At 36.6% G+C, this 26832-nt stretch overlaps 1 protein-coding gene and 1 pseudogene across 2 annotated transcripts in view; one reads left to right on the top strand and one right to left on the bottom strand.

Annotated features, from left to right (window-relative positions):
- AK7 (adenylate kinase 7) overlaps positions 1 to 26832 on the bottom strand; it is a 110041-nt gene that overhangs the window by 77167 nt on the left and 6042 nt on the right. For both annotated transcript variants that reach the window (XM_074213032.1, XM_074213031.1), the window contains exons 2-4: positions 21672 to 21857; positions 18647 to 18755; positions 12869 to 12963 (exon numbers count right to left, since the gene is read on the bottom strand). In XM_074213032.1, the coding sequence (XP_074069133.1) occupies positions 12869 to 12963; positions 18647 to 18755; positions 21672 to 21857 (390 nt within the window). The remainder of the gene's footprint in view (positions 1 to 12868; positions 12964 to 18646; positions 18756 to 21671; positions 21858 to 26832) is intronic.
- LOC141506340 (histone-binding protein RBBP4 pseudogene) lies at positions 4574 to 26654 on the top strand (annotated as a pseudogene).

Genomic DNA, 26832 nt, shown 5'->3' with positions numbered 1-26832 from the left:
AGCAGGATAGGTAGATTTGAGATCATCAGCAGAGAGATAGTAACCAAATTCATAGAAACTGATGAAGTGAAGAAGTGAAGTATGGAGGGATGAGAGAATCCAGGACAGAACCCTGAGGGACACTATGGTTAGAGGGTGACAACTGGATGAGTATTCAACAAAGGAGACTGAGAAGTAGTCAGATAAGTAGGAAGAGAACCAGAAAAGTTATAAACTGAAAACCTAGAGAAAAAAAGAGTATAATAGGAGGAGATGATCAAGTGTCAATATGGAGCTCAAGAAAAATGAGGATTGAGAAAAGGTTATTGGATTGGTAATGAAGAGATCATTAACAACTTTGGAAAGCAGTTTCAGTAAAATGGTTAGAAACTGTATTGTAAAGGGTTATGAAGAGAGTGAGAGAGGAGGAAGTAGACTCTTTATTATAGATGGCCTTTTCAGAGAGTTCAGCTACAAAGGACAAAAGAGATAGGATGACAGTGGGGAGGGAAGACTCAAAGGAGAATTTTTTTAAGATATGGACATGTCTGTAAGCAGTAGGAAAGGAACTCAAAGACAGACTGAAAATAAGAAATAGAGTAGGGATGCCAGAGGAGGCAATCTGTTGGAGGAGATAGGATGATAGCAATAATGGGTAGTTAGCCTACTTCATTATTCAGAACAAGGGTGAAGGAGGAAAAAAGGACAGAAGGCACTTCAGTGATAGGAGGTAAGAGAAGACAACAGTGGAGAGAAGAGGGAGCTCGCAACAAATTATTTCCTTTTTTTTCTTTTGGAAAATATGAGATATGGACTTTAGCTGAGAGAGGAAGGGGGAGGGAGAGCCATCAGAGGTTTGAGAGAAGAAAAGGTTTGGAAGAGCTACTATAAATAGTGGGATAGCGAGTTGAAGAGGGAGGTCTAGTAGGATCATTTAAAGCAGCAGGGAGGACTTAATTGAGGTTAATGAAGTAAATCTGTAGTGGACCTTATAGAATAGAATGATTGCATGATTTTCTTTACCCTTTTTGAGCAGTAGGATCAAAGGCAGTAGATGATGGGATTGATTGAAGGCTGAGAATATGGTCTGATAAAGGGATTTCAGAATTCATGAACATGAAGATAGTACCCTGTGGACCATGACAATATCAAAGTATAACCATCTTTGTGTGTGGTTTAGGTGACATGGAGGAATAAGTCTAAAAAGAGAGTAGGTTGAGGAACTGAGTGGTTGAGGAATTTGAGGGAAAGTCTCCTAAAATGTGGGCTGGAGTTGAAGAGGAGAGAAACTCTGTGAGCCATGAATCAAACTCATTGTGGAAAGGAGGGGAGTGACCTGGAGGTAGGTAGACAACAACTACTTGGATTTTGATTGGATGGTAGAGATGAGTAGCATGAATCTCAAAAGAAGAGAGACTGCATGGTGATGGTCAGATGGTGGACAGAATTTCAAAAGAAGAGCGATTATAGAGTGATGGTGGTCAGATGGTGGAGAGAACCTGGAAGTGCCAATAAGGAGCAAGGAGCAAAGAGCATTACAACTTTTTCCTCCTTGACCTGTGTTCACTTAATACTGAAAAGGGTACACTAGGAATATGTCACCTGGGGATGAGCCACATTTCAGGAATAACTAGTAGATGGAATGAGTGGAAGAAGAAAAGATTTAGGATAAAGGGAAGTTTGCTGCCTATGAAACAGGCATTCTAGAGGTCACAGTGAAAGGATAATAGTGGAAAGATTTCATCCCAACTTTCTTAAGAAAATAATTCTAATAAAAGCATAATTCTATAAAAGCATTCCTTCCACCATCTGACCACCATCACCTATAATCTTCTTTTGAGATTCTCTCCACTATCAGTAGTTTCATAATATTTTATACATTGGTATATATTCCAAGTTTTCTAAAAATTATATCAATAGGAACACTTCAAAACCAAATTCGTGCCCTTATTTGGTTAGGGTTTTTAAAACTAGATGTCAGTTGGTATTGGCTAAGAAATAGAGTGGTGGACCAGTGGAATAGACTAGGTGTAAAAGCAGGAGAGGAGTATAGTAATCTGCTGTTTGATAAACCCAAAGCGTCCAGCCATTGGGATAAAAACTCCCTCTTTGATAAAATCTGCTGGGATATTTGGAAGTTAGTATGGAAGAAAATTAGATTAGACCAACACCTCACACCCTTTACCAAGATAAGATCCAAATGGTTACAGGACTTAGACATAAAAAACAATACTATAAGCAAATTAGAAGATCAAGGATTAGTTTACCTGTCAGATCTATGGAAAGGGGAGCAGTTTATGACTAAGGAAGAGTTAGAGAACATCACCAAAAACCAATTAGATGATTTTGATTACATTAAATTAAAAAGCTTTTGTACAGATAAAACCAATGTAACCAAGATCAAAAGAAATGTAGTAAATTGGGAAATAATCTTTACAACTAATGATTCTGACAAAGGACTCATTTCTAAAATATACAGAGAACTGAGTCATATTTTTAAAACAAAAATCCATTCCCCAATTGACAAATGGTCAAAGGATATGCAAAGGCAATTTACAGATGAAGAGATAGATCAAAGCAATCCATAGCCATATGAAAAAAATGCTCTAAATCATTAATTATTAGAGAAATGCAAATTAAAGCTTCTCTGAGGTACCACCTCACACCTCTCAGATTGGCCAATATGACCAGGAAGGAAAATGATCATTGTTGGAAGGGTTGTGGGAAATCTGGGACACTATTACACTGTTGGTGGAGCTGTGAACTCATCCAGCCCTTCTGGAGAGCTATTTGGAACTATGCCCAAAGGGCAACAAAAATGTGCATACCCTTTGACCCAGCAATACCACTACTGGGTCTATACCCTGAAGAGATGAGGAAAAAAAGGTAAAAACATTACTTGTACAAAAATATTTGTAGCAGCCCTGTTTGTGGTGGCAAAGAATTGGAAATTAAGTAAACGTCCTTCAATTGGAGAATGGCTTAGCAAACTGTGGTATATGTATGTCATGGAACACTATTGTTCTATTAGAAACCAGGAGGGATGGGATTTCAGGGAAACCTGGAGGGATTTGCATGAACTGATGCTGAGTGAGATGAGCAGAACCAGAAAAACACTGTAAGCCCTAACAGCAACATGGGAGTGATGTTCAACCTTGAAGGACTTGCTCATTCCATTAGTGCAACAATCGGGAACAATTTTGGGCTGTCTGCAAAGGAGAGTGCCAGCTGTATCCAGATAAGGAGCTGTGGAGTTCGAACAAAGTTCTAGGACTATTCCCTTTAATTTAGAAAAAAACAGATATCTTATTGTTTGATCTTGTCACCTCTTAGATTTCGATTCTCTTCTTTAAGGATATGATTTCTCTCTCATCACACCCAATTTAGATCAAGGTACAACATGGAAACAAAGTAAAGACTGACAGAGTGCTTTCTGTGGGGGTGGGGTGGGGGGAGGGAAGCAAGATAGGGGGAAAATTGTAAAACTCAAATAATAACTTTAATAAAAATTAATTTAAAAAAACTAGATGTCAGAATCTGACAGCATTAGGTTACAAATTAACATAGGAATCCACAAGATAGCTAGTGCAAAGCATTATCAGCATTTTAAAGATGAAGAAACTGAATTTTAGAGTAGTAGAATGACATGCCCAAAGTCACACAACTATGAAGTGATAGGTCTGGAATTAGGCATCAGACTTTTAATTCCAAGTTCAAAGTTTTTCCCATTATACTAGATGAATAGTGTTTGTGAATCAGAACCTGGCATAGCATCTTGCATAGAAAAGAATTTTTAACGAATGATCCTCACAAATCTTATTTCAGACTACTGACTGATAAACATTTCGTCATTTCTCTGCTCCCCAGGGCTGGCATGTGAAGGATATGTTAGATTTTTTTTTGTTTTACCCCATAGGGAAAATAAGGAGCAATCAGGTTGGGGGAAAGGTAAAAGACTAATTATAGAAGTTACACTGGGGGGGGGGGGGCAATTTAGGAAACTTCTTTAGATTTTTTTTTTAGGTTTTTTGCAAGGCAGTGGGGGTTAAGTGACTTGCCTAAGGCCACACAGCTAGGTAATTATTAAGTGTCTGAGGACAGAGTTGAACTCAATTACTCCTGACTCCAGGGCCAGTGCTCTATCCACTGCACCACCTAATTGTCCCAGGAGAAACTTCTTAACTAGAACTGTCCAAAAGTGCAATTTAGGCTGCCTAGAGAGCTGGTGAGTTCCTCATCCTTGGAGATAAAATGTCAGTTATTTGCAGATTTCTCCCTGTCAGGTAGCAATATGCTTTTTGAGTAGCTTTCCATTATATTAGTTGATACTTTCTTTTTTTCTTGTTAACATTTTATTTGTTTTCCAATTATATATACAATAGTAATATGTACCTATCATTTTTTGGTAAGGTTTTGAATTTTACAATTTTTCCCCCACCCTCTCTTCCCTCTACCCCCAGAAAGATGTCTGATAGTCTTTACATTGTTTCCATTCTATACACTGATGTAAATTGAATGTGTTATAAGAGTAAACATAAACGCCCCTCCCCTCAAGAAGATAAGAAACCTCAAGAATAGAGAGAGAGAAAAAAATGTACTTCAGTCTGTGTTCATACTCCAATGGCTCTGTCTCTGAGGTGAGTTGCTTTCTTTATCATAAGTTCATCAAAGAAGTTGCTTCAATATTTTTCCCACAGTTGCTATTACTAACTGTACCTCCACTCTATTTCACCCCACTTTCATTTATTCTATTCTCTCTCTTTCATCCTGGCCCTGTTCAAAAGTGTGTTGAATCTGCGTACACTCTCCCTCGATCTTCCCTTTCTTCTATCGCCTATTCCCCCCCCCTTCCGCCCCCCCCATTCCCCCTTATCCTGTCCCTTTCTTCTTAGATTTCCTCACCCTATTAAGTGTGTGTTATTTCCTCTCTGAGCCATTTCTGATGAGAATGAAGGTTCACTCATTCCCCCTTGCTTTTCCCCTTGCCACTCCATTGAAAAAGCTTTTTCTTGACTCTTGAAATTTCTTAGCTTCTTCATCTCCTTTTCCTTCCTCCCAGTACTGTCCTTTATCACCCACTGACTCCATCTTTTTACTATATCATACCATTATATTCTGCTCCTTCCTATGTCCTGTCTATATATGCTACTTCTATCAGCTCTTATAAATGAGAAAGTTCATATGAGTTATCAATATCTTCTTCCCATGCAGGAATACAAAGAGTTCAATATTATTAAGTTCCTCATAGTTAGTCCTTCTCTTCCACTCCCTCTATGGTTCAGCAGAGTCCTGTACTTGGAGATCTAACTTTCTGTTTAGCTCTGGTTGTTTCAATAGGAAAGTTTGAAAGTCCCCTATTTCATTGAAAGTCCATCTTTTCCCCTGAAAGAGGATGTTCAGTTTTTCTGGGTAGTTGATTCTTGGTTGTAAACCAAGATCTCAAGGAAATATAAACTAATTTGAAAAATGTAGTTGAAAAAATCTTATATGACATTTCTAAAACAAAATATAATTAATCAATTACTAATTTTGATTAATTGGGCCACTGCTTTCATATACTGGCCTAGAAGCAATCAAGGTTAAAGTACTCTGGAAAAAAAATTACTTCTGGTTGTTTAATTTAGTAAGATGGGTTTATTAACTAATAGAGAATATCTAAAGGAAAATGAATTCAAGCCTCATGAAACCTAAAATGCTGTTTTATTTCTCAGTTCAAATGAATCAACATGGTCAGGGGAGGTTGGAAAGTCTTTATGGAAGAAAGCTGATTCTGGAAGGAAGAGGAGGATTCTAAAATGAAGAAAGGAAGAGGGAGTATATTTAAGGAAAGAATTTCAAAGAGCAAAAGAATAAAGTTCATCTGGAAGTATGACTGGTCATTCAGTTTGGCTCATAACAGAATTCAAGAATGAGAATAATAGGAAATAAAGTCAGAAAGTTTTCATAGAGTCAGATTGTAGAGGACCTTAGATACCAGTTGAAATTAAGTTGTATTTTATTCCATAGGCAATGGGGAGTCTCTTAAGAGTTTTTGAGCAAGGGAATGTCAATGGACTGATCTGTGCATTAAAGAGTTTTTAGTAGCTGTGTAGTGATAGAAAAACTTATGAAAAGAATATTATAAATAGGCCAGGTAGGTGGTGATAAGGGTCTAAATTAGGATAATAAAAGAGCAAAGAAAAGTGAATAGAAAGAGATTTTATGGAGCTAAAATTGATAGAATTTAGCAAATTGTTGGATTGGAGAGGTGTAGTTGGGGGGAAAGATTAAAAGAGAGGGAAAATTTCAAGATGTCTAATTGTACAAAAAATGAGTGATGAGATAATGGTAGTACCCTCATCAGAAACAGATAATTTTTGGAGCTCATAAGAGTTTAGAGAAGACAATGATTTCCTGTTCAGTTTGAGATTCCTCCTGGACATTCAAATGTAGATTTCTAGAAAACAGAAATCTAGGATTAGAATTTAAGAGAGTTTTTTTGATGCTGTTCAGTTATTTCAGTCATGGCTGATTCTTCATGACCCCATGGTTTTGTCATTCCTTTTCAATTCATTTTACAGATGGGGCTGCTAGGTGGCACAGTGGATAAAGCACTGGCCCTGGAGTCAGGAGTACCTGGGTTCAAATCCGGTCTCAGACACTTAATAAAAAAAATAATCCTAAAAAAAATTTTAAAAATAAATTTAAAAAGAAAAGAGAATGTTAGAGTTCATTATGATGCAGGGAACATTGTTAAGTCTCAGGGAAAGATCAATGGTGTTCTTTCAGTAGTTACAGTGGAATGAAGATAGAGATTATGAGGTATCTAGAGGTAGCTTTTGCTGTTGTTCAGTTATTTCAGTTGTGTCCTATTCTTTATGACTCTATTTGGAGTTTTCTTGGCGAAGGTACTATAGGGGTTTGCCATTTCTTTCTCCAGCTCCTTTTACAGATAAGAATGTATGAGAGTGCAGAAGGGAGATTAATGCCCAGTGAAGCTGGAAAGATAAATTGGGGCTAGCTTTTTTTTTTTAAAAGATAAAAGAGAGGAGGTTTTTATTTTATCCTAAAGGCAATAGGAAGTCACTGGAATTGATTAATTAGGGGAGTCACATGGTCAAATCCTCACTTAAGAAAAATTATTTTGACAGGAGAGTGTAGAATGGACTGGAAGGGTGGAAATTCTGAGGCTGGGAGGTCAAGCAGGAGATTTGTAATAATTTATGTGAAGAGGTGATGAAGGCCTCTATTGAAAGATTTGGAAGTGGGGCATCTAGGTGGCACAGTGGATAAAGCATAGGCCCCGGAGTCAGGAGTACCTGGGTTCAAATCCTGTCTCAAACACTTAATAATTTACCTAGCTATGTGGCCTTGGGCAAGTTACTTAACCCCGTTTGCCTTGCAAAAACCTAAAAAAAAAGAAAAGAAAAGAAAGAAAAAGAAAGATTTGAAAGTAAGAAATGTTGTCAAGATAGATAAACAAAATTTGGATACTGGAGAGTTGAATAGCAATGAGTTGAGCATAATAGTGAGATTATGTATCTGAAACACTGGAAAGACAGTGGTTCCTTTGACAGAAATAGGGAAGTTTGAAAGAAGGGAAGCATTCTGGAGGAAAAATAAGTGTAGCTTTAGACTTGTTGAGTTTATTCCTTTTATTTTTTAAAGGTTAGGTCTCCCAGGCTGAAGTGTGTCATTCACAGGACCAATTCCAGTGCTATTCAGTAGAGAAATTGTAAACTGCTCTTTTTTTGAGGACTCCACAATATTATTATTAGACTTATTAGGCACAGCTGATTAACATTAGGTCTACTCTAGCTCAGAAGCCCTGGAACTTAAGCTGTCCACCAGTCTTAGTCTCTTACAGTAGCAGGGATTATAGGTATGCACCACCACCCACATGTCTGAGGCATCCAGTTTGAAATATCCATTGGGCAATTGGTGATAAATTGGGAGACAGAGATTGAATATAGTTATTTAAGAGTCATCTGCATAGAGATGATAGAAGTAGGAGAAAGTTGAGCAGGAAGACCTGCTAGGAGACCACTACAATAAGTAATGAGATCTTGTACTGCATAGTGGCCCTGCAAAGAGAGAGAAAAGAAGCATATTTGTGGAATGTTTAGAAGATCCTCCAGTAATCGGTAAATGAGTGGACAGGTGAGGTAAGGGAAAGCCCAGTCTAAACTATTATCAGTTTTTTTGTTTTTTTTAAGGTGTTTTTTTTTTTGCAAGGCAAATGGGGTTAAGTGACTTGCACAAGGCCACACATCTAGGTGATTATTAAGTGTCTGAGACCAGATTTGAACCCAGGTACTCCTAACTCCAGGGCTGGTGCTTTATCCACTGTACCACCTAGCTGCCCCTATTATCAGTTTCAAACAAGAGAGATTGAAAGGAACGTTGATGTTAAAGTAAGAAATAGTGTCCATCACTTGGAGAATGGCTAAACAAGTTATGGTACATGAATACTATGGAATATCATTATCCTATAAGAAAACCATAAATAGTCAAACTCTAGAGAAACATAGACTGAACTTATAGGATCTGATGTTAATCGAAGGGAGCAAAACTAAGAGAACAATGTACAAATTAACAACAATATTGTGAGATAATCAGCCTTGATGGAAGCAGCTCCTCTCAGCAGCCCAGAGAGCTAGGATAGCTGTATTAGACCTGCTATGAACAATGCTATCCCCCTCCCAAAGAAGAAAAACCAAACAAAACAAAACAACTTTCAGAATCTGATGAACACTTTATAAAAATTATCTCATATGTATCTCTTTCCCTTAATCCTAATTCCTCATACTGAAAATGACTAATCTATAAACATATTTGTCAAAAATATGTATGTACAATGCTAACCTAACTGTTCATTGCTAGGGAGGGGAGGGGGCTAGGAAGGGAAGGTGGAAGGAAAGTTTGTAACTTAAAAATATACATGTGCATATGGATAAAAAAAATAACTTAAAAAAGAAATAAATAAAAAAGAAATAGATTCTGTAGAAAAGACTATAGAAACATATGGATATATCTTGTTTGGGCTGACATCTAGATGGAGATGTTAGGCAAATGTCTGAAGCCAAAAAGACAGACCCAGACTTGATCTTACAATCTGGGAGTCAACAGTGTGGAGGAGCTACATGAAACACATAGTACATGAAACTGCCAGAGGGAAGAAAGAGAAGATGGCTATGTACAAAACTGTTGGGATGACCCATATTAAATAATCAGAGGAAGATAAAAAGGAGAAGGCATACAGAGCAGGTTAAGTAGAGGGCAGGAGAGTACATTATTTCTGAAACAAAGTTCTGGCTTTTCAGGACTTTCAGGTTTTTCCTCTAGCAAACTACTTGTGCTCTTAAGATGACCCCCCAACCCCTACCCCCAATCTCTTTTCCTCTTATCTGGCATTTTCCTTGCTGTAAACTTCCTTCCCTTACCAACCTAAGTGGTTCCTCCCCTGCCCATGACATCAAGCATAGGAAGGAAGGAAGCAAGCCTTTATTCAGCTCCTACTTTGTGCTAAGTGCTTTACAAATATTAGTGCATTTGATCTCACACAGTTCTGGGAAGCAGATACTATCATTACCCCCAGTTTACAGATGAAGAGACTGAGACAGATGTTAAGTGACTTGCCCAGAGTGACACATTGGAGAGTGGTTCCCCTGACCCCAGTTTTCCATCACTCTGCCACCTTAAGGCATAGGACACCAAGCAGGAGGAGCCAAGTGGAACCACTTTCCTTTCCTATATTAAACCCAGCCCATTTGTTCTTTTGCCTTGGATGTCCGACTTCAAATTCTTTCCCTTGTTTAAGGGGAAAGCCCAAAATTTCAAATACTTTTCTCAAAGTTGTCTATGATGGGTGAAAGATGAGATGGTACTTAAATGAGGTTAAGGGAAGGATCTGAAGACCTGAGCACATGTATAGACAGATGGGAGGGAAAGATGCAGAGGAGGACATGAGTGATGAAATAAAGGCCCAAGGGGGGGGGGGTCATGCAAGGCCAAGGGTTCAGGGAGGGGGACTAACTTTAATAGAGAACAGAGATCTCTTTTCATTTTTAGATAGGAGGAAAAGAATAGAGAAGTTGAGATGATATAAAGAAATTGGGGGAATGAAAGGAGGTGATGGAATCTCTAATAAAAGAAGTCTCGGTGGAATAGTAGAAAGAGAAGATTTGTATTAAAAAGGCCTTGGATTCAAATCCTAGCTATGCTCTTTACCACTTGTGATAAAAAGAGGAAAGTAGGCTTGTTGAACAATAGGATGGGCCTTGTTGGTGAAATAAAATTAATTTTGTTATATTCTCCAGAGATGCTTAGTAGCATAAAAGCAGCAATAGAAGAATGGTAAAAGAGAGATTATTTTCAGAACCAGGGAGGTCTTTTGGACAGGATGTTTAGCAAGCTATTAATGTGGAAGTCAATAAGATAAATACTAGATAGGGAGAGAAGGCAATTTAGAAAGGGGGAGATTAACTTGAAGACTATAGTGGGGGTCAAAGAATTAAAGATCTTCATGATCTTCATGGAGGAAAACTTTAGTAATGAGAGTATGTGAGAAAGGTTATAAGATTTGGGGGGGGCAGAGCCAAGATGTTAACAGAAGACCATCTCTTAGGTGCTCTCTCTTAAAACTTATAAACTAAGGACTCTAACTACATTTTCCAGAGACAGAACCCACAGAGGGACCCAGTGAGGCAGTTCTCCAACCCAAGGCAACCTGGAAAAGAGCCGAAAGGCTCAGCTCCATGGGTCAGAGGGGTGGCCCACCAGAGGGGTGGCCTGCAGGGCGAAGGAATTTCAGCCTCCCGGAGGCAGCCCCAGGGTGCTGGGATCCAGGCTTACAGCAGCGAGGGCAGTTTCCTGACCTACACCCCAGGGAGTTCCAGGCACAACTTGGGGGATCATGGGGGGGGGGGGAGAACCTCTGCCAGAGTGAGCACATGAAGCCCAGCCCTCAGGGCACACAGCAAGCAGCACAGATCCAGGAACAAGAAGCAGAAACCAGTAAGCAGGAGCCCCCAGGGCATGAGTGCTGAGCTAGGGAGGGAGGTGGAGAGAGACTGCCGAGCTCTGTCCTCTGTCCCTGGAACAGGACTCTGGGGCTTTGACCACATTCAGATCCTGATCACAGTCTAGGCCCCCCATAGAACAGCAGCCCCCCCCACCTCAGCCCCGTGGCAGAGGGGGGCACTTATGGTCATTCACAGACCAAGAGAGAAGACAGAACCTCACACATGGAGATCCTTGTCGGGGGGGGGGGGGGGGGGTCCCAATAATACTCAAAAGCTCAGGAAGCAACCCAAAACCAGGCACAGGCTGGAGAGATGAGCAAGCAGAGAAAAAAGAGGAACACCATTTAGAAATACTTTTCCTGTTATCCCAAGAAGGATCAAAACACTCAATCTGAAGATGAGGAAACACAAGCTTCTGTATCTAAAGACTCCAAGAAAAACAGAAATTGGGCTCAGGCTATGACAGAGCTCAAAAAAGACTTTGAAAATCAAGTGAGGGAGATAGAGGAAAAATTGGGAAAAGAAATGAGAGAGATGCAAGAAAAACATGAAAATGAAGTCAGCATCTTAGTCAAGGAGATCCAAAAAATTGCTGAAGAAAATAACATGTTAAAAACCAGCATAGATCAAATGGATAAAACAGTTCAAAAAGTTATTGAGGAGAAGAATGTTTTAAAAAGCAGAATTGACCAAATGGAAAAAGAGATAAGAAAGCTCTCTGAGGAAAATAAATCCTTCAGACAAAGAATAGAACTCAGGGAGATTGCTGATTTTACGAGAAATCAGGACTCGATACTTCAAAACCAAAAGAAAAAAAATTAGATTTTTGTGGGGAAGTGAAACTTTGACATACAAAACCTTGAAGATGCTATGGCTCCAAGGACGGTATGGAAAAAAAATATTCTAAAAATCAGCCTTTTAAAAACAGGGATGATTAGTTTACCATAGTCAGTCAATATAGCCTATGGGAAGATACAGAAGGATAGCACGAGAATATTCTTAAGGAATTTTTAGTCAGATGTAAAACGCATTAAAAACACAAAGTAAATACATAGAAAGTTCAAAGTCATGAATTGGAATATATACAAAGGTATAAAAAAGAGAATAAACTAACTACACTAGTAAGAAAACATAGAGAAAGCAGCCTTGTGATTTTATTTATTCAGTAAGAAAACTTACAATCTCATGTGTTAGAGTCCACCCGGGTTCAAAAATTATTAAAGAAAATTCTTTCGGGGCGGCTAGGTGGCATAGTGGATAAAGCACTGGCCTTGGAGTCAGGAGTACCTGGGTTCAAACCCAGTCTCAGACACTTAATAATTGCCTAGCTGTGTGGCCTTGGGCAAGCCACTTATCCCCATTTGACTTGCAAAAAAAAAAAAAATTCTTTCAAGTGCTTAGAAAATCCACCTAGTGTGAATTAATACTTCATGCCAAAAAAGTTTATTCTAAAGCCTGAAAGAACTTTAAAGAAAGCTTTCAAAGGTATTTAAGAGTCTAAAGTATAATTTAGACTCTGAGAAAATTTGTAACAAATTTCTTTAGAATATTCCAAACAAATAAGAACTTCAAAGAAATAAGTATCTGTGCAAGAAAATTCCATATAGAAGAGTTACAACTATTTGGCACATTAATTCTGAATCAGGTATCACAGAATTTTCTTTGCCTCTCTTGTAGAAATATTCTGTTTTATTTTATAGATTTCTTCTCTGTCTTATTAAACTTCAGGGTAGGAATCATGTCTTATTTGTTTTTCCAACACCCTCAGCATTTAAAATGGAACCTTAGCATGGACAACATTTAATAAATGCTTGTTAAAAGTATGGATTACAAGATAAAAAAGATGAATGGATGGATGAATGATAAAATGAAGTTTTGTTACTTACAGGGTCAAGGGGTTTGGATCGTGCCCAGGTAACCACTGATGATAGCAAAATAAATACTTTTCGTCTTTCAAAATGGTTTGCTTCTTCACTCAGTGCTGTAATGCAAAAACAAAAACGAAAAGAAACTTATTTTTTATAAGCATATTTTATGTAAAATTATTTGTAGTTATTGTTGCCAAATATATTTCACAAGAAGAGGAAGCCTTTCTTGCCAAGAACAACCTTTCTACATATTCAAGTGTCTCATTCCATCCTGTCTTCTCCAACACAATATCCCTTTTATCATCCCTATTCTCTTAACAATCTTCAAGCTCTCCCTGTCAACTGGCTGCTTCCCTTTCTTCATCCTTAAAAATCCCTTACTTGACCCATCCATTCCCATGGATGAATCTCTCCTCTTCCTCATGGCTAGAGTTCTTGAGAAAACAATCTATAATCAGAGCCTCCATTCCCTTTTCTCTCACTCTCTGTAGCCTGGCTTCCAACCTCATTAATCAACTGAAATTGCTATTTCCAAAGTTACCATTGATCTAATGACCTTTTCTAAGTCCTCATGCTTTTTAACCTCTCTTCAGTTTGACAGACAATAAACCCCTTTTCACTTCTATAGTGTTTTTTTTTTTACAATATTCCTCTCTCCTGGTTCTCCTCCTGTCTTAATATTCCTTTTCTCAGTCAATTTTGCTATATCTTTAACAAGGTTGCATGGATAACCCCCTAAGGCTCTGTCCTGGGCCCTCCTCCCTTCTCCCTCTATACAATATCAAATGGTGATTTTATAAATCCTGATGGGTCATTTATCACATACAAGCTGATTTTCCTATCTATTATTTTTATGTAAATATTTTATTTTTTAAAAAAATTGCATGTAAAAAACAATTTTTAGCATTCATTTTAAAGATTCTGAGTTCTAAATTCTCTCCCTCTTTGTCTACTCTCCCTTCTCATTGAGAAGACAAACAATTTGTTATAGGTTATATATATACAGTCATGCAAGACATATTTCCCCATTAGTCATGTTGCGAAAGAAAACAGAAAATATTTTGTTGACTTTTCCAAGGCAATGGGGTTAACTGACTTGCCCAAGGTCCCACAGCTAGATAATTAAGTGTCTGAGGTCAGATTTGAACTCAGGTCATCCTTATTCCAGGGCCAGTGCTCTATCCACTGCCCCACCTAGTTGCCCCAAAACAGAAATTTTTTTAAAAAAATAAAACATAAAAGTAAATTTTAATCCATGCTCCTATTTCATCAGTTCTTTCTCTGGAGGTAGATAGAATCTTTCAACATCAGTCCTTCAGAATTGTCTTGGATCACTGAATTTCATAGAATAATTTTCATTCACAGTTGATCATCATATAATATTGCTATTACCGTGCATATTGTTCTGGTTCTGTTTACTTTCCTTTGCATCATTTCATGTAAATTTTTCCAGGTTTTCTTGAAAGTATCTTCATCATTTTCTTATAGCACAATATTATTCCATTATCATAACTTATCACAACTTTTTCAGACCTTCTTCAATTGATGGATATCTTCTCATTTTCAATTCTTTGACACATATATGTAAACACACAAACTGCTATCAATATTTTTGTACATATAGGTCCTTTTCCTTTTTTAAAAAATTTCTTTGGGGCGGCTAGGTGGCGCAGTGGATAAAGCACCGGCCCTGCAGTCAGGAGTACCTGGGTTCAAATACGGTTTCAGACACTTAATAATTACCTAGCCGTGTGGCCTTGGGCAAGCCACTTAACCCCATTTGCCTTGCTAAAAAAAAAAAAAAAACCTGAAAAAAAATTTCTTTGGAATAGAAGTGACATTCCTGGAAAAAAGACTACAATGTACAGTTTTATAGCCCTTTGGGGATAGTTCCCAACTACTTTTGAGAATGACCAATCAGTTCACAACTCCACCAACAATGTGTCCCAGTCTTCCCACATTCCCTCCAACATTCATCATTACCTTATTTTCCTAACAGTGAATCTGCTAATGAGATGTTACCTCATTGTTGTTTTAATTTATATTTCTTTAATCAACAGTGATTTAGCAAAAATTTTTCATATGACTAAAGATAAGCTTTGATTACTTTGTCTGAAAACTGACCATTTGTATTCTTTAACTATTTATCAACTGAGGAATGCCTTACATTCTCATAAACTTGATTCAGTTTTATATATTTGAGAAATGAAGCCTTTAATCAAAGAAAACTGTACAAAAATGTTCACATTTACTATGAAATTCCTTCTATCCTATTTTTCCTGTTTGTCTTTCTCTTTCACCTGTCCCTCTCTCTCAAAAGTATTTGATTTTGACCACTGCCTCTCCCAATCTGTCCTCCTTTCTATTATCCCTTTCCCCTTTAATTTCCTAGGTAATTTAGACTTCTATATAAAACTGAGTATATATGCTCTTTCCTCTGAGTCAATTGCACTGAGTAAAATTCAAACTTTGTCCCCTCTCCATCTTCCCCTCCACTGTGAAAACTCTTCTGTACCTATTTTATGTGAGGTAATTTACCCCCTTCTACCTTTCCCTTCCCTTTTTCCCAGTGCGTCTCTTTTTCTTATCTCTTAATTTTATTTTTTTTTAGTTATCTCATCATAGTCATCCTTTCTCACTCCTTACTTTTTTTTTTTAAGGTATCTCATCATAGTCAACAACCCAGGTTGTCTATCAAAGTATACTTCTTCTAACTGCCCTAATAATAATAAAGTTCTTAAAGTTACAAGTATCAATGTTCTTAAAAGATTAAAATTTATTGTTACTTTTTTCTGTTGATCCTATTTAGAACTAATTGATTTTATCCTGTAATTGCTTAAATCATAGTTCTTCTTCTCTAAATTAGGTTCAGAATTCAGCTGGTCTGGGAGGAAAGAAGGGTTATTGTTACTAGCTCCCACTCCCAACTTCCAACCAATAATATAGTTCCTTATACTATTTAACCAATTGTGTTTTCCTTAACCCCATAATATCAACTACCCTATTCTTTCATGTTTTTCTGTACTCTCCAAAACCTTTTAAGTGAGGCAGTCACTGACCCTTTTACTGGCAGATAGCAGGCCCTTCTTAATGATCTCTGGCTTGGAGAAACAAACCTTAATTTGCCTTTTCGTTAAACTTCATTAATGACATTCATATGTAAAAATGCAAACAGTTTAACTTTATTAAATCTCTTATGATTTCTCTTTTCAATTTACCTTTTTATGCTTCTCTTGAGTCTTGTATTTAAAAATCAATCTATTCATTTTTGTGCTTTTTTCTTCAGGAATGCTTGAAAATCCTCTATTTCATTAAATATTCAATTTTCCCTTGGAAAAATTATATCCAAGTTTTATATGGTAGATGACTCTTAGTTACAAGCCTAGAGCCTTTGCACTCTAGAATACCCTATTCCAAGACCTCTAATTCTTTTATGTAGAAGCTGCCAAATTCTGTGTTATCCTGACTGTGATTCCACAATATTTGAACTGTTTCTTTCTGGCTATTTACAATATTTTGTCCTTGGGAGCTCTGGAAATTCATTATAATATTCCTGGAAGTTTTCATTTGATTATCTCTTTCAGGAGATGATCAGTGAATTTTTTCAATTTTTATTTCACCCTCTGATTCTATAATATCAGGGCAGTTTGATAATTTCTTAAAAGATGATGTGTAGACTATTTTTCTAATGATGGTTTTCAGGAAGTCCAATAATTTTAAAATTATCTCTCTTAGATTTATTTTCCAAGTCAGTTGTTTTTCCAACGAGATAATTCACATTTTCTTCTATTTTTCATTTTTTAAAATTTTTTCTTATTTATTGATGTCTTATGGATTCATTGGCTTCTATCTTTACAATTCTAATTTTTAAGGAATTATTTTCTTCAATGAACTTTTGAACTTCAATCAGCAATAGGACCAACACTAACCTGTTCTTTTAATGATGATTTTATTGTTTATTGAAGTTATATTTTCTTTTTTTTTGTTTTTAGGTTTTTGCAAGGTAAATGGAGTTAAGTGGCTTGCCCAAGGCCACACAGCTAGGTAATTATTAAATGTCTGAGGTTGTATTTGAACTCAGGTATTCCTGACTCCAGGACCAGTGCTCTATCCACTGCGCCACCTAGCTGCCCCCAAAAGTATATTTTCTAATGAATTGTATTCTTTATTGATATTTTATTTTCTTTTTCCAGTTACATATTATGAAAGTTTTTCAACATTTATCCACTTACATATTTATAAGTTACACAATTTTCTTCCATCCCCCCTTCCTCCCACCAACCCCAGCGGTCAATAGTCTAGGGAACACTGTATTTGCACATTTGTGTTCAACATGTTTACATATTAGTTTTTTGTGTGTGAGGAATTAGGATTAAATATAGATATAGAAAAGAAAAACCTAAGAGAAATTTTAAAAAAGTGAACATAATGTTCACTCAGACTCTGAGGGGTTTTTTTGGTTAGAATGTGGATGGTAGGGGCAGCTAGATGGCGCAGTGGATAAAGCACCAGCCCTGGAGTCAGGAGTACCTGGGTTCAAATCTGGTCTCAGACACTTAATAATTGCCTAGCTGTGTGGCCTTGGGCAAGCCACTTAACCCCATTTGCCTTGTTAAAAAAATTATAAAAAAAAAAAAGAATGTGAATGGCATTGTCCATAATAGACTTCCCAGGGTTGTCCTAGATCTCTGAACTGCTAAGAGGAGCTGCATGTTGTTAATGTGTACATTGTTCTCTTGGTTCTGCTCCCTTCACTCTATCAGTTTCTATAATTCTTTTCATGCTTCTCCAGAGTCTGACATTCATGGTTTCATATAGAACAATAATATTCCATAATATTCATGTACCATAACTTGTTCAGTCATTCCCCAATTGATGAGCATCTTCTCAACTTCCAATACTTCGCCACTAGAAAAAGAGCTGCTATAAATATTTGGGAATATGTAGGATTTTTCCCATTTTTTATGATTTCTTCTGGGTAAAGGCCTAGAATTGGAATTGCTGAGTCAAAGGGTATGAATAGTTTTATTGCTCTTTGGGCATAGTTTCATATTTCTCTCCACAAAGGTTGGATCCATTCACAATTCCACCAGCAATGCATTAATGTCCCAAACCTCCCACAACCTCTCCAATATTGATCATTTTTCCTTTTTATCATCTTGACCAATTTGATACCTGTGAAGTGGTACCTCATACAATTTTATTTATTCTAATCAGTAATTATTTGGAGCTTTTTTTATATGATTATATATACTTTTAATTTATTCATTTGAAAGCTATTTTGATTTGAGCATTTTTGACCATTTTGATTTTGACCATTTATCAACAGTATTAAATACTAACCTGTGCTGTTAATAATGATTTTATTATTTATTGAAATTATATTTTTAGGGGTGGCTAGGTGGCACAGTGGATAAAGCACCGGCCCTGGAGTCAGGAGTACTTGGGTTCAAATCCGGTCTCAGACACTTAATAATTACCTAGCTGTGTGGCCTTGGGCAAGCCACTTAACCCCATTTACCTTGCAAAAAAAAAAAACTAAAAAAAATCAAATTATATTTTTAAATGAATTTTAAAGGTTTAGTTTTATTTATTTTGATGATCAAAAATTTCCTATCATTGTGAAGTACATACACAAAGAGTTACTTTAATGAGAATTCAATATAAGAGTTTAAAAATAATCCAGATCCCTTCTTTTATGATCCTAATTTACCGAATATTGACTTAAGACCCTATCAGGCCAAATTTAATATATCTGATTTTTTTAGTATTGATTAAAGAAAACACTTCACTGACCAGAAACAGCCCACATAGCTTCATCAACCTGTGGTATATTTTCTGTGATGTTATAAATTATAACATCACATTCAATCAGGTGCAACAGCAGCTCTTCTCGGGAAAGGTTCTAAAGAAAGGAGACCATAAAACTGACAGTTATTTGAAGCCACAAGTAAACAGAGTAACCTTAAATATTTAGGTAAAATTAAGCTTTCTAAATTAGTGAATATATATGAAATATATAAAATGTATGAAATATATCTACAAAGGAATTTCTACTTAAAATTATTCTTCAATTAAAGCATTTGTTGTTTTGATGTGACAAACAGAAGACAAAATAGCTTTTAGTGTAAATAGGATTTGATTTTAAGTGGACTTTTATATGTTATGTTTAAATTCAGATTCAGAAGGAAGATATTAGAAAATACTAGAAGAAAACATATGTCCTTTAAACTTATCTCTAAATTTATTCAGCATTATTTTAGCTAGATTGTAGTTCACTCAAGAATGTCTAAAATGTAAATTACTCTGTCCTGTTTTAACTGGATGGACTTTTTGCTTGTATTCTTCTTCCATAAAACCAGTATCTTCCATATTCTCTTTGCTATTAAGGTATCTTTAAAAGGACCTGAAGCTAAAATAAATTTGATCTAACATCGTACAACACATACCATAATAGTAAGTTCAAACAGATAAATGACCTAAATATAATAGGTCACATAATTTTTTAAATGGAGAGAAATAGGTGGAGACATTTTTCATAATTATAGTTAGGAGTGTAATTCTTAACCAAATAAATAATAATACAAAGGAGATCACAAAAATAAAATAGATAATTTGATTCTATGAAATTTAAAAATTTTTACACGAATAAAATTCAATACAATTAGGACAAAGGAAACCTGTCATCTGGGGGAAATTATTTTTATTAAGTATCTCTGATAATTACCAGATATCAAATTAGTATAATTAAGCTTTAAGCTTTAACTGCACCAAGACTATTAGAACACATTGTATATGAGAACAAAAACCATCCCCATTGGATAAGGAGTTAAGGGATACAAACAAAAATTTCAAACCCATTCATAAGACTTGATCCAAATAACTAACGAGAGAAATACAAGTTAAAACAACTTTAAATTTGTACCTTACATCTGGCAAATTGATAAAGAAAACCAAAAAATTGGAAAATCATCAGGGTTCAAGGAGTCACTCTACTATATTGTTAGTAAAACTATAAATAGCCTAATGATTATAGTAAAGTTTGGAACTATGCAAAAGAAAAAGGGGACTAAAATATTCATGTTTTCATCCAGGCTACCTTCTGGTGAGCATATATTCCAAAGACAAGAAGTTTCATACACACCATATCCACAGTAGCACTTTTTTTTTTAGCTTTCACCTATTTTTATTTAGATCTTGTTCCAATTCCAAACAAAAGCTAAATATAAATTTGAAGTAGCACTTTTTTGACAAAAAAATTAGAAACAAAGGATATGTCCATAAGTTGTGCAATATCTAAACTACTGGGATAAATTAATATATTGTGATTGTGATAGTGCTATGAGAAATATGAGGAATTTAGAGAAACAAAAAAAAGACTGATATGAATTGATATTCAGTAAACTGAATCAGGAAAACTATATGATGGCTAAAACATTGTTAAAAGGAACAAATTTTAAAAAACCCTGAAAATTATGTATTTATGTCCAAACTTGACTCAGAAGAAAAGATAAGGAAAAATACCTTCTTCCTTTCATGGGGTATGGAATGTTGCATTTGCTATCAAACATGTTTAATGTGAAACATTGGTAGATTTTGATAACTATATTTAAAATTTTTTTTCTGACAGAAATCCCTTGTAACTGGGAAAGCTTACTGTGTAGAGCAGAACATACATATTTGGAAATAAATGTAATGTAAAAGCAAAAATCATTAATAAAACTTTACATTCTTTAAAGGATTTGTTGCTATTGCAACCAAGTTTTAAAAGCAGGATTTTCTTTTCCTGTTCTCACCATGAATCTGAGTGAAGGTTAAATGTTTCCCCAGTTCCCTGAAGATTAAGGCAGATTATTTCTGCTCAAAAATTTATATAATCAAGCAACTTTATTGGGCAATGTGAAGAAAATATAGAATATTCTCAAAGAATTCCACTGCTTTAATCTTTTTTTTTTTAGGTTTTTTTTTTTGCAAGGCAAATGGGGTTAAGTGGCTTGCCCAAGGCCACACAGCTAGGTAATTATTAAGTGTCTGAGACTGGATTTGAACCCAGGTACTCCTGACTCCAGGGCCGATGCTTTATCCACTGTGCCACCTAGCCACCCCACACTGCTTTAAATCTTGTAATTTTACTCTTTCCTTTAGCATTTTAATTTCATCTCCATAATGAAATAGCCAACAAGAAAAAAGTGCCCCAAAATGGTCATCTCAGTTATATTTTGCCTGTCAAAACATGAAGAAAAACCGGCATTACCTATTCTTTGTGTGTCGTGGACCCCTTTGGCAGGATGGTGAAGCCTTTGGACCCCTTTTCTTAATAATATTTTTTTAAAGTCATAAAAATATTTGGTTATAAAGAAAATCAATTAAATTACACTAAAATAAAAATGTTTTAAAAATAATTCTATGGAGTCTAGATTAAAAATGCCCAAGTGAACTTGTGACTTGTTTAGGAGAAAGGAGTATGAATGAAAAGATTAAATAAAGGCAGAAAGCCTGTAGTAAGGGAAAGAGCACCAGGTTAGGATTAAGGTGACATAAATTTAGGTCCTAGCTATACCTCTTACCAGTCTTATGTCCTTTGAGCAAGTCACTTTAACTACTTAACTTGATTGAATCTTCAGATTTCTACATCTGTAAAAGGTAGGGAGTGAGATCACTAAGATCTTTTCTGACCTGCTATAATCATCTGAAAATGGGCACATGGAAGAAAGGGACAATCTTTAATTTGGCAACAGGAGAGCATGCAAGGTGAAAATCAGCCTATTGTACAGTTGTGACATTAAATATTCCCAGCCTTGACAAAATAGTTCAGACTTACTGTGTATGTTTCCAGGGCGAAGTCTGGAGGCTTGCATTCAGTATTGGAAAGAGTTCCTACTATTTGAAAAGTGCCTTGTTTCGGTCCTAAGCCTTCTAGGCCAGTTGATTTGTTTTCATCACCTTCTTCTTCTTCTTCTTCTGTAATTTCTTCAAGTGAAGCCCCAACTATACAGTTAGATAAGTACTACAAGAAAACCAGAGACTATTCTGAGTACAAAAAACAATTTAAAGACAGGCCTAATTCCACTGAGATATAGTCTTTTTCTTTTTTTTGGAGGGAGGTGTAGAGGGAAGAGGGTGATGAAGATGTTAATTCATCAGTGTAGGTAGGACATTTGATCCAGGTCAGCAACATCTACAATTTACAATTGTAGACTCTTGTTTCTTGGCACATAGTAAGCATTTATTAAAAGTTGTTGATTGGCAGGGGACACCGAGATACAAAGTGATTTGTCCAAGTTCACATAGAAAGTATGTGTTCTACTCTAAATATTCTAAGTTAAATGATTAGCTTAATCTGTACTCTTTTATCAAAGTCTATCTTGTACCAGGATTTAAAAATACATTTTTACCCCTACCTTATTTCTACCCACTCTTAAATCTTAGAGCTGGAAGGGACCTTAGATATTATCCAGTCCAAATCCTTCCTTTCATAGAAGAAAATGAGAACCTAGGAGACAGGTGACATGATCTACCCAATGTTTTATAGTTGGCTAGAAGTTGAGTTAGGCCTTGAGCCCAAGTATCCTGACCCCAGATCCAAGCTTCTTGCCTCTACCCTGAACTACAGAGAGTACTGGTTTTCAGTACTGTAAAAATTAGGGACTATTGTGTCCTTGACAAAGAGGATAACTAACATTCTTTCTACCAGAAGACTGGTTACTAAGTGATGAATTCTTTGGCTATGGCAAACCATGAAACAAGTTCACCCTCTGGCAGCCATCTAAAGTGGTAGAGTAGCAGTAGAGGAAGAACGTCAAGAATCATAGTTTTGAATATATCCATTAAACATTCATTTAACTTTTAATACTCTGAATGTGAGATTTTCATCCACAAGTAATGAACTGTCATGCTGTTGAAGGAACTGACCCACAAAAATATTAACATTAAAGACATTGTAACTATTTGGAAAGATGACAGTAGATTTTCTTTGTAAAATTAAATAAAGAAATTGGCAAAAACAGCCTTTCATAAGATATTTGCTTTTTCTGCTTTGTCATACTTAATGTCCACTGGACATTTAAAATGGAATGTCCTAGACACAACTCAAACTAATACATCTAAAACTGACTCCCTAACTCTGCACTCTTCCAAACTCCCCATTTCTTTCAAAGAGATCAATAAGCTTCCAGTATCTCAGAGTGAAGAGCCTTGGCATTATATTCAATTCCTTATTCTTCCTCACCCCTGCCCCCTAGCCCCTTGCAGCATTCCAGCTCAATTGTATTCAATCATGAAAACAGCAGCAGGAACAATTTTGTTTGTATTTGTATTCTCAAAACTAAGCACAGTGGAAGGTATATATATATATTAAGCAGTTAAATAGGAAATGCTTACTCTATCTCTCCCTTCCAAACATCTCTTGCATTGGGTTACATCTCTCCTCTCATACAGCTACTTCCTCAACTCAGGTCATCATCACTTCTTCCCTAAATAACTACAACAGTCTCAAAACTGTCCACTTGTTTCAAATCCCTCCCTCCTCCCCATAAAGTTATTTACCTAAAATGCAGGTCTCATCTTCCTTACTCAGGAAATTGGACTTCAGGATCAAATATTATTTCATCTTTATCTCATCCTTTTTCAATATCTATGTCTGTATAAATTTTATAATGTGCATAATTATTAATAGAGTGGTACATGATTAATTAAAAATAAGTAGTTATACATATATGGGGGGTGATTGCTCAAGTATTTGTTTCTGATAGAGGTGCAGAATCAAAAGTATTTTGAATAACCTTGGCCTAGAACATTAGACTAAATTTGAGAAGAGATGAAATTCAACAAGAATAAATATGAAGTCTTATATTTTGGATTTTAAAAATCAACCTCACAAGTATAGGATGGAAGAAGTAAGATTAGATAGCAATTTGTCTGAAAAAGAAATGAGGTTTTTAATGGACAGAGAGCTCAGCCAAAAAAGTAAGTGAGATGTTGGATTGCTTTAAGAAATCCAACTTCCTGAAATAAGGTACTAGTTCTGATGCAGGGGAAAGATGAAGAGAATTGTAACTGTAATAGAAAGAATTTGGGTGGAAATGTAAATTGACTCTTGAGATGTAAATTGACTGGAAGTAGAAAATTATGATTGTAACAGAAACAATTGTAATCTTAAAAGATGCTTGGGTAGAGACCCTCCCCATTCTTAAATGTAAAATTTGTATCCTGATCTCCTTAGGCTTTTTAGGGGAAGGGAGTTTACCTTTTGCCCTCTGGATGAGAGGCAAGACATAAAAACTTGGGCTTTGCCCTCCGCCCTCACCCCCCTCCACCACACCGGCAGCCCTGGGCCGCTCCGCCTGCCATGGCCGACAAGGAAGCAGCCTTTGATGATGCTGTAGAAGAACGAGTGATCAATGAAGAATATAAAATATGGAAAAAAATACTCCTTTTCTCTATGACCTAGTGATGACCCATGCCCTTGAGTGGCCCAGCTTAACTGCACAGTGGCTTCCAGATGTGACCAGACCTGAAGGGAAGGATTTCAGCATTCATTGACTTGTCCTGGGTACACACACATCAGATGAACAGAACCATCTTGTGATAGCTAGTGTGCAGCTTCCTAATGATGATGCTCAGTTTGATGCCTCTCACTATGACAGTGAGAAAGGAGAATTTGGAGGCTTTGGTTCAGTTAGTGGGAAAATTGAGATTGAAATCAAGATTAACCATGAAAGTGAAGTGAACAGGGCCCGTTATATGCCCCAGAATCCTTGTATCATTGCAACAAAGACTCCATCCAGTGATGTTCTTGTTTTCGACTACACCAAGCACCCTTCGAAACCAGATCCTTCTGGGGAGTGTAACCCAGACTTGCATCTCTGGGGACATCAAAAGGAGGGCTATGGGCTATCGTGGAACCCAAATCTCCGTGGACACTTGCTTAGTGCATCAGATGATCATACCATCTGCTTATGGGACACCAGTGCAGTTCCAAAGGAAGGTAAAGTAGTGGATGCAAAGACCATATTCACAGGACATACAGCAGTAGTTGAAGATGTTTCTTGGCACCTGCTCCATGAATCTCTCTTTGGATCAGTTGCTGATGATCAGAAGCTCATGATCTGGGACACACGGTCAAACAATACTTCTAAACCAAGTCACTCAGTGGATGCCCACACTGCTGAAGTAAATTGTCTCTCTTTCAATCCTTGTAGTGAGTTCATTCTTGCCACAGGATCAGCTGATAAGACAGTTGCATTGTGGGATCTTAGAAATCTGAAACTAAAGTTGCATTCCTTTGAATCACATAAAGATGAAATATTCCAGGTTCAATGGTCTCCCCACAACGAAACTATCTTGGCTTCTAGTGGCACTGATCGCAGGCTAAACGTCTGGGACTTAAGTAAAATTGGAGAACAGTCCCCTGAAGATGCAGAAGATGGACCACCAGAATTGTTGTTTATTCATGGTGGTCACACTGCCAAGATATCCAATTTCTCTTGGAACCTCAATGAACCTTGGGTTATTTGTTCTGTATCAAAAGACAATATCATGCAAGTTTGGCAGACGGCTGAGAATATATACAACAATGAAGACCCTGAAGGAAGTGTGGATCCAGAAGGACAAGGGTCCTAGACATGTCTGCATTGGTGCTGATTTTTAGACTCCCCTTTCTTCCCAAACTGAGACTGATTTAACACTGGTTTTGAGACAGACTTTTTGTCCAGACATTCTTCTATAGGCACCTGTTAACCCAGAGAGTGAATGATTTCTGAATATTAACTGTGGGGGAGAGGGGGTGACTTAGCAGAGCCACAGACCCATATTTAATTTTTTTCCAATAACTTTTTATGAGCAAATACAGCTCTGAAATCTGATTTAGTCACAGAAAAATGGACCATGAGTGTTTTATTTTTCTTCCTAAGCTATAAATGCAAGTTTTTTGGACTAATTTAATAAAATTAGAATGGGGTAGGATTTATATACAAGTGAGGAGTCTGAGCCACTGAGGTATTAGCATTGTATCTGAACTTGTTTCCCTTTGTTTTATGGAGATTCAAAGACTAAAATTGGCATGGCTGACTTTCTAGGGTATAGTTTATCCTATTGTAGACTGGCCTACCCTTCCTGGTTTCCTCTGTAACCAATCAAAATTTCTTATTAAAATTTTTTTTTGTTTTATTTAATGTTTTTTCCTTCCCTAATGACTTGTTTATTCCCTCCTTCCACTTCTCATCTGGTGAGGGAGAAACAGCCATGTGAAATGTAGTTGTACCTGCAAAATATCTTTGTTTGCCTCATACAGTTTTACTTGCTAGCATATTTTTTGAGTTATATTTTCATATTATTTCTTTCCTTTCTGTGATTGTTTTTAACTTGGAACCACCAGGTTATAAAGAAGTTGTTTTTACCTGATAGGTGTACTACTGGTAGACTACCCAGTAATCTGAAAACAAAACAATTGGTAGCAGACATGTACTTTAAAAATTAATTCTGGGTGGCTTCTTCCTTTTTCTTTAAAAAAAAAGTGGTTTTGTTTTTTCAACAAACCCCACACAAATGGAATTAGTCCTTGACCACTCGTTTTATATGATGTCCTTTGGGGTAACTTGTCCAACCAGCAGCCTGATACTGTCCATAACTAACTGTAAGTGCTTATGATGGAATAAATTGTTTTTCTAAAAAAAAAAAACTTGGGTTGCACCCTGCCTCAGGGCAGAAATCTTCTCAGACCATGGCCCAGCCAAGGCTGCTTGGCTGTTCTTTTATCTCTCTCTATCTCTATCTCTATCTCTCTCCCCCTCCTAGCCCTTCCTTTTATAAGGTCTTATAACCTTTTTTCCCCCCTGGGTTTTTTTTTTTTGAAAGGCAATAGGGTTAAGTGGCTTGCCCAAGGCCACACAGCTAAGTAATTATTAAGTGTCTGAGGCAGGATTTGAATTCAGGTACTAGTGACTCCAGGGCCTGTGCTCTATCCACTGTGCCACCTAGCCTCC

This window comes from Macrotis lagotis, chromosome 1 (assembly GCF_037893015.1).
Source record: "Macrotis lagotis isolate mMagLag1 chromosome 1, bilby.v1.9.chrom.fasta, whole genome shotgun sequence".
Lineage (NCBI taxonomy): Eukaryota > Metazoa > Chordata > Mammalia > Peramelemorphia > Peramelidae > Macrotis > Macrotis lagotis.
This window is presented reverse-complemented; position numbering and strand designations above follow the sequence as displayed.